This window comes from Triticum aestivum, chromosome 6D, assembly GCF_018294505.1.
Source record: "Triticum aestivum cultivar Chinese Spring chromosome 6D, IWGSC CS RefSeq v2.1, whole genome shotgun sequence".
In the NCBI taxonomy this organism is placed as follows: Eukaryota; Viridiplantae; Streptophyta; class Magnoliopsida; order Poales; family Poaceae; genus Triticum; species Triticum aestivum.
Window position 1 is genome coordinate 20,251,697 of NC_057811.1, and position 8,052 is coordinate 20,259,748.

The 8,052-nt window shown below is 49.2% G+C and overlaps 1 protein-coding gene across 2 annotated transcripts; it reads left to right on the plus strand.

Moving 5' to 3' along the window:
* The first annotated feature begins 3,339 nt into the window (after positions 1-3,339).
* LOC123143160 (uncharacterized) lies at positions 3,340-7,334 on the plus strand. 2 transcript variants are annotated; one of them, XR_006470691.1, is made up of 2 exons: positions 3,340-6,573; positions 6,744-7,334. XR_006470691.1 is itself a non-coding variant. In XM_044562005.1 (2 exons), the coding sequence occupies exons 1-2, from the start codon at positions 3,727-3,729 to the stop codon at positions 6,813-6,815; spliced, it is 510 nt and encodes a 169-aa protein (XP_044417940.1). In that variant the 5' UTR covers positions 3,493-3,726; the 3' UTR covers positions 6,816-6,872. The 2 variants fall into 2 exon arrangements, 1 of the variants encoding a protein (XP_044417940.1); XM_044562005.1 differs by having other exon boundaries at positions 3,493-4,164; positions 6,744-6,872.
* The last annotated feature ends 718 nt before the right edge of the window (positions 7,335-8,052 follow it).

Genomic DNA, 8,052 nt, shown 5'->3' on the forward strand with positions numbered 1-8,052 from the left:
TGCATGTACTGGAGCTGGAGGTCCTCTCTCTTGTTGAATGCTGACGACCTGCTCTGCTCTTTGTGCATTCCTTATCCTGTCTCTTCGTGCAGGGAACCACAACACCAGGGGTCTATGCATCCTGAAAGAGCAAATATCCACCTAGTAAAAAATAACTTTGTTGTCAATGTCCATGGTTCCTGTTGTTGCTAAGGCAGTGGCAGCTCATTACTCGCGGCCGGCTGGGGCTCTCGGTCATGCATCGCCTTGGCGGCGTCCTAGGTGCCTGGCCCTGATGCTGACCCTGCAGGTCTGTTTGCCGAGGAGGAAGTCAACGCCCCCAAACTCTCCCGGGTGCCGATCTGTCCTCTCACTTACCCTGTTGATTTGTTTAGCCCCACTAGTGGTGTAATCCTGCTTTTGGTTGGCCAAAAGGACAGTGGTTGCTCCTGGTCTAGCGCTCTGGCAATTGTTTTGATATTCGGTCCTCTTACGATGTGCATGTTGTATAGGATAATCCTTGGTTCTGCTGTAGCAGATCCATTATAGCCAAGCAAACCAGTGACTAGTACAGATGTGTTCCTCTTATGGTTCAAGAGTTATCTGCATTTTGTAATATGGATGTTTTTCAGTGTTCATGCATTCAAACTAGGAGGTGATTCCAGTATGTTTTAGTTAAGATTTTGGTGATCCTGGTTTATCGAGGATACTGTGTTGTGCTAAGCAAAGAACTCTGTATTGCTCAAGTTATCTCCGAGGCTTGATTTTGGACAACTTGGTTAACTACATTGCATTGGATCTATTAATTTCTATCCTACTTCCATACTTGATTGCCTCACTATTCGTTTACTAGAACACAGGAGTAGTCTTTTAAGATTTCACTGGTATGCCATGTTTGAGTGAATGTAGGTTTTATTATGGTGTGGATGTATGTAGGCTATTTTTTTAATATTCATGCAATACTAAATCTATCAATTGCTTCGCAAAAAGGATCTAATGGTTTCACAAGGAGTACCAAGATAGTTTTGAAAATAATGTAAAAAGTAGTGGAAAAACAAAATTTACGCAAACTGACATTTTGGAAGGGTGCAAGTCTTCTTCACAAAACAAACGTACCGGTCACATGGCATCCTAATTAATCCACTACAAATTATAACAAAGAAAGTTAGAGCTGCCACTAAGAAGATGCCAGAAGTAAATCGCACCCAGGAGCGCATGCCCCCGGTGCAAAAAAAAAAGCATTCCAAATGTCAATCAGATTCAGTATGGTGCTTAGCTTATAAGCAACATGGTTATAACATCCAAAAACTCCCCAATATGCTTGTTCATAACGTGTCCTTTCTGTTCGTAGTAGAAAGGAAGAACAAAGCAAGGATTGTAATGTAGCGATAACTAACCATCTTATGCTCTCTTCTATTGATTTTGGCTGAGTACGAAAATGTGGGCTAGCGCTGAATGGAGCTGTAGTACTCGTATGTGCGAAAAGCTAAGATCTCAGCATATATGGTTGCCATGTGAAATATATTCTTGCAGCGCTCAACTTCTTCCACTCCTTCTCACCTTCCTCCTACTTATTATATTTCGCTTGCATATCTTATATATCTTATAGGCACCGCAGTGATGAGTTTCACAAGCTGAGGAGGACATGATACCAACTTAATATAGGAATCGGTATTGGAGAAGGGGCATTGCCGATACTTGTAAGGTGGTGGTACAGAGCCAGCTCTAGAGGAAAGGACGTGGGCAGCTTGGTGCCATCTGCCGTGTAAAAATCAATGGCCTTTGTTGGAGAACTTAACCTGTTTGCTTGACTGCGCTAGCGGCGGCAACAGAGTGGGGGAGTGGAGAAAGCCCAGAGGGCCGCCGCCTAAACCCATGCCGACGGTCCCAATCACTGCAGATGATGGAGATATACGTGGCATGATAACATCATTTGAGAGAGACTTTGTTTCATGCTGATGCTACCGAGCATCAAGTCCAGAGGTTTGGCGAAGAAGAGATACTTGACATTCTTATCAAATTGTAGAATTTGTTCATGATGATGCAGTTGCCGACAAGGTAGAGGTATGTACACTAGCTATAGTGTCCATCATATCGGTCAATCACTATCTGTATATGCAGAAAATAAGTAATTTATCATTTCACTAATGGATGACTGGGAAGTTTATATCTAATTAAATCTCCAGGCAGATAAGGATGTTGACACAAGCAGTGGGCATCATCAGGAGGGGGCAAGCCAACCTTGAATCGCACTATTTCTCTTTCTTTGGTCATGCCATCAGGCTACTTCACTATCCCGCCTCTGATAATCCATCTCTTTCTCTCTTCCATTTGTAATTGGATCATTGTTGACATCAAGATCCTCCGGTAGTGACGCAGGGCTGTGATTCCTACAGGAAAAAAAAGAGGGTGAAATTGATTACTTGATGAACTGAACTGCACACGGGCCAATTTGACAGCCAACAAGCAGACTTGAATTAAGACTCGACAGCTACCTGCTGAGCAATATCTGCTCGTAGGAGGCATGAATGCGGAGGCAGTAGCCAAGAAACGCTGTGGACGCTAGAAGACAGAGCCATAGCACAGTCACTGCGACGAGCTCGCCCACGAAAATTAAGGAGCAGAAAAAAAGCGTAGTCACAATGACCAAGCAGAAAAAAACTATAGAGGAACTCTGATCCGAGTTAAGAGATCCGTTCAACCAACGAATCACACAGGAAATGTGCAGCCACAGAAAGATAGCGAGGCCTGCGAACATAATTTCTGCGACGCCGATTGGGGAGTGACAAGAGGCAAGCGGTGGTGCCCAGGGTGAGGACGCCTAGGAAGAAGTAGAGCGCATCCTTGTCCTGCTTCTCGGCGGCAGGGGAGTTAGCCACGAAAAGGCTGGTCCCGTTAACCTGCCTGTGCTGGGCGAGAGTGCTGCCGAAGACACCAGCAGCAAGCATAGAGTCAAGGTACATGATGACCATGCCGAGCACACCGCTCACAAGATTACCTGCAAAGTAAGCGAGAAGGCCACCGTATGAGAGGGCAACGAAGATTAGGGTCAACGGAGTAGCCGCGGTGGAGAAGCCACATGTGAAGCAAAACAGGCAGAGGACGAGGAAAAGCGAGAGGCTCCAGCCGGCGAGTACCGGCTCCCCGCCGGAGCACCTGAGCAGGACAGGGATCGTCACCGCAAGCACCAGTGAGAGGAAGAGCAGCTTGTGCAAGTCGCCACGGCCGGCAGCGGACCGTTGCCCGGTGGAACCTTTAGCAACTGGATCAGCAATGACGGCGTCCGACAAGATCTCATTCTGCTCCTCCGCGGAGAGGTTCTCCTTATTTGCACTCCGGTGCCAAGAAACTTGTCACGGGAACAACTACACCAAGCAACCCAAGTGGGCCAGCCCAAGAGAAGCCTACCAGGCCGCAGCGCAGCAAGCAGCCCAACCAGCGCTACGCCGGTCCAGACTGGAGCCAGCGAAGCAGCCCTGCCCTACATAGCGCGTGGTTGACGTGTGAGTGAAGGACACGAAGAAGTGAACCCCGACCCGGCCGCCTGTGGCGTGATTTCTCCTCCCACCTCTGGCTCTTACTCCCCGATCCCCTTCTTGCTGCTACTCTGGTTTTGTGCCACATATTTGAGGGATTAATCCATAGCAAGCTAGTTCGAGAGGCAAGATCCGTGTCATTTGGTATCAGATTGCTGGTCCCCGCTTCCTCATCCTGGCCCCGACGCGCACGAAGAGCCTCAAGGCAGTCATGGCGGATCTCGATTTGCAGAAGCAGATGGCGGAGGCGGCGGTCGAGCGTGGCGTCATCGCCGCGGCGCTACTGGCGATCCAGAAGTCGCTTGACAAGATGGAGCCTACGGTGACCCGCATGGAGCCCGTGCTCGCGTCGCTCGAGCCCAAGGTAGCCGATCTGGCGGCGTGGCGCCCCGGCGTGGACCACGCAGTCGGGCAGCTCCAGACAGATCTGGGCGAGATCCGCGCCGAACTCGCCAAGATCACTGCGCGACCCTTCTTCCATGAGGCGGGCAAGGGCAGCACGAGCGGGATCCAGCCCGCGGCGGACGCGCCTTTCTCCACCAACAACACCAGTGGCGACGACCACGGGCCCGATGGCCACGGCAGGACTCTACCAGTACGGGCTTCGGTGGGGGGAGCCCCTTGCTCCCCGCACCGACCCCGGCCAATGGTACGTACAGGACTCCCTTTCCTTCCGTTCCGCTGCTTGGTCCCGGTGAGAGTAGCGGCCCAGTATCTGCACCGCTCAATTCATCTTCCCATCTAGTGTGTCCTGAATTTGATGGGGATAACCCTACGGGTTGGCGCATCCGTTGCGAAGCTTACTTCCGAGTCTGTGCCATTGATCCCAGTACTTGGGTGGATACATCTGTGGTTTATTTCACTGGTGCTGCAGCTCTATGGCTCGAATGGTCCCAAACTCATGTTAAATTTCCTCAGTGGGAGTACTTTGTTGCTGCTGTTCTAGAGAAATTTGGTCGTTCTGAATTTCAACACCTAGTTCGTAAGTTCTCTAGATTAAAACAAACTGGTTCGGTTTTGAAATATGCCGAACAGTTTAACATTGCTATGCACAGCCTGTTAGCACATCACAAATCATGGGATCCCTTGTTCTTTACTACCCAATTCCTTGATGGTCTGCATAGTGACATTAAGGCAGCTGTTATTTTGCATCGCGCGGTCGACCTGGAAACTGCTGTTGCTTTGGCTGCATTGCAGGAGGAGGCCCTGGAGCTTATTCAGCAGGACCGTGCGGAGATGGCTGCGACGAGTCCGCAGCAAGGAGGGGGGCACGCCTACCGCGCTTCGCCGCGCCCTCCAACCCCGCTATCCAGTCCAGCAGCCACGCCCTCAGGCAAAACACCGTCGACACCGAGCATTGGGGGCGATGATCGACGCAGTCCGGACAGCTCCAAGCCTCCTTCCACTCCCTCGTCTGTCGACGACAAGCTCAAGACGCTGCGTGCTTATCGCCGTGCCCGAGGCCTCTGCTTCACTTGCGGCGAACGATGGGGGCCAAGGCACACTTGTGCTGCCACTGTCCAGCTGCATGTGGTCGAAGAATTGGTGGGCATGCTCAACAACCCCCCTTCGCCCGAGTCCGCCCAGCTGTCAGCCGACACTTCTGAGGAAGATCTCTGTCTGCTCTCAGCGGCTGCTGCTACCGGCACCGAGTCCCCCCGAGCCTTCCGTCTGTTGGGTCAACTCAAGCAACGATCCCTCTTGATGCTGGTGGATTCGTGAAGTTCGCACAGAACCAGAGTAGCAGCAAGAAGGGGATCGGGGAGTAAGAGCCAGAGGTGGGACGAGAAATCACGCCACAGGCGGCCGGGTCGGGGTTCACTTCTTTCGTGTCCTTCACTCACACGCCAACCACGCGCTATGTAGGGCAGGGCTGCTTCGCTGGCTCCAGTCTGGACCGGCGTAGCGCTGCTTGGGCTGCTTGCTGCGCTGCGGCCTGGTAGGCTTCTCTTGGGCTGGCCCACTTGGGTTGCTTGGTGTAGTTGTTCCTGTGACAAAACTTCGCCCATCTGAGCGGCAGGCTAAGCAATGGCCGCCGAGGCGACGGCGGGGAGGGAAGCTAGCTAGGGTTTGGGGAGGGATTTCAGGGGTCGGGGCGGCGGCTTGGAGAGAGATGGGTCGGGCTACTCGGGCCGAGACGCCCACAAGATTTATTGGGCGGACGTACCCCTTGTGTTCTCGCGACTTGTCCCTCGTAATTGCTTCACGTTCCACGTATTTTCTGGCCTTTGCATCCGAAACTACGTAGTAGTAGTACTCCATCCTGAGTCCCATGTTGCTGTGCTTATTTGATCGTAGGGTGATGGGCAAGCATCGTAGTAAGAGAATTTATCGTACCTATAGCACAACTTCTTGGGACAGTAAATTGGGCTATTTCTCCGCCCTTCAAACATCCTTACTCGTCAGCCGTTTTTTGTGTTTGGGACATCAATGGTCGTCCCATGTTAATTCAAGTCGCCAAGTGGGCCAACTTTCTAATGAGCTGCTATTCCCGTGGAATTTTTGGAAGTGTGTGGTTAATCTGGGTTCGTGGGTTTATTGTGGACCAATTAAACATGTCTAGGCGAGGACCTCGCGACTCGCACCCAGCTATCCCATTCGTATATAGAAGACGAATCTCCTTCTCGCTCTCACCCGCTCTAGTGGTTGTGCCGCCACTGGCACACCCACCGCTTCTCCCTTCACTCGCCCCCTCACCCTGCCTATGCGGCCATGTCGTTATCACCTTCTATCCTTCTTGCCGATTCGCTGATCCTCTTATCTCCTCCTTTCCATGTCATTCACTTCATTCTATAGCGGCAACACCCTAGGAACCCCACCCGTGGCGGCATGAAGTGAAACTGACGGGCCCTCTTCTTGTGGTGATGTAAAGTTACGATGTGGTGTGAGGTGATGGCCAAGCGTCATGGCGACCCATCCTCACCTGGTAGCATGAGACGATGTTGAATGCTCATGGTAGTGCGAGGCGACGATGATGCTCACTGGGACCCCTCCTCTTGTGGCTGCTTGAGGTGATATCAATGGCTCAAGGCGGCCTGAGACAAACACGACAACTATGGTAGATTCCCAACCCCTTCTCCAATGATCTAGGTTTTCCTTAAGTATAACCATGGGAGTTTAGTCTTAAGCACAACTAGAAAGACTATCTCAAATTTGTCGTTAGATGCCATTTTCTATTCAGTTGAACCCTTCATTTAGCACATTATTAAGTTGCACTTCGCAATGCAGGTTCTTGATGTTTGCCATGTGATGGATGGGACCATGGGAACACATTATCTATGCAATTTTCTTCGAATGTAAGAGAATATGTTACTCCTTTCTCTACGAAAGATCTCCATACTAATACAAATGCATTTATGTTAGTTATTCCAAGTCTGCTTGCTCATACTATAATTTGTTGTCATGTCCCGATGTATAATTTATTACCTTAGCTAAAGGGTTAAAAAGAAGGCGAGTACTCGTGAAATTCCTTCTAGCTCGGAGGATTCAGGGAACTCTTCCAGGTCGGATTCATACGACATCTAAAGATCAAATTAGGAGGATCAAACGAATAAAAGAATCTCTAGAAATTAGATATAAGATTCTTCAAACCATTGAGGGTAAATTTTCTTGGCTAGTACGGGCATTAGCATTCTTCTGGAAAAAATAATACTTGACATGCATGCACATGTGCCAAACTAGCTCCAACCATGAATTGTGCAGAGGTATATGGATTTGGCAATGCAAAAACAATATCAACTTTTTTCTTATGAAATTGTGTAAGGTTAAACATGGTTTTTCTATTCTTTATACTCCTTCCTTCCCAAAGTATAGCTCATATTATTTCACCTGGCATAACAAGGAGGTATTAAGAGAGGTCATTTTGGCTTCATGCATTGGCTCGTCGATTTGTTGTCCCTAAATGATCCTACACGCGTTGTGTTGCTGCACTTACGTATCCTGGTACAAGGTATAATATGGGAAAATGTAAATAAAAAACTAACAAGCATTGTATTTTGGGATGCAGGGAGTACAACTACAAAGTGAAAACACGTTGAAAGTGATATATCGACGAATATAAATAGTAGAAATTGCCTTATGTTAGTATCTTAAAAGAGGGAGTACCTCTAAATAGATTTGTTAAGCGTCTTAAAAGTGCTCGTCCATAAAAGTTGCGGTGCAAAATGTGTTCTCACTCCTAGTACCCCGGCCGTACGCTGCCCTAGCCAGAAAAGACTAGCAAGGCCATTCAACTATAGCATGCTAACACAAGGCAACAACCTCTTGTCCCATCCTTTACTGAGCCACAATGTTCAACCATAAAAGCGATGATATGAAGTTTGTCATCGCTGTGCATGGATCCTCTATATATATCTCTAGCTCAATCTTTTACCAAGTAGAATCACAGCTTGCTCGATATCAGTTGGAGAAAGGCAACGAAGCTTGTGGCTGAGAGCAATGAGGTCCAGAAGGGAGAACATCATGTGGAAAAATCAAAACGGAAACTGGAGGCACTGGGAAGGAGAGCAATGTTGTTTAGTACACCTTGTAGCGCTTA

What these genes read in the sequence shown, in the direction of transcription:
- LOC123143160 (XM_044562005.1), top strand. Translation starts at nt 3,727, where the DNA reads ATGGCGGATCTCGATTTGCAGAAGCAGATGGCGGAGGCGGCGGTCGAG. An exon ending in CGCACCGACCCCGGCCAATG is followed by an intron (nt 4,165 to 6,743) that starts GTACGTACAGGA and finishes TTCGCAATGCAG; the next exon opens with GTTCTTGATGTTTGCCATGT.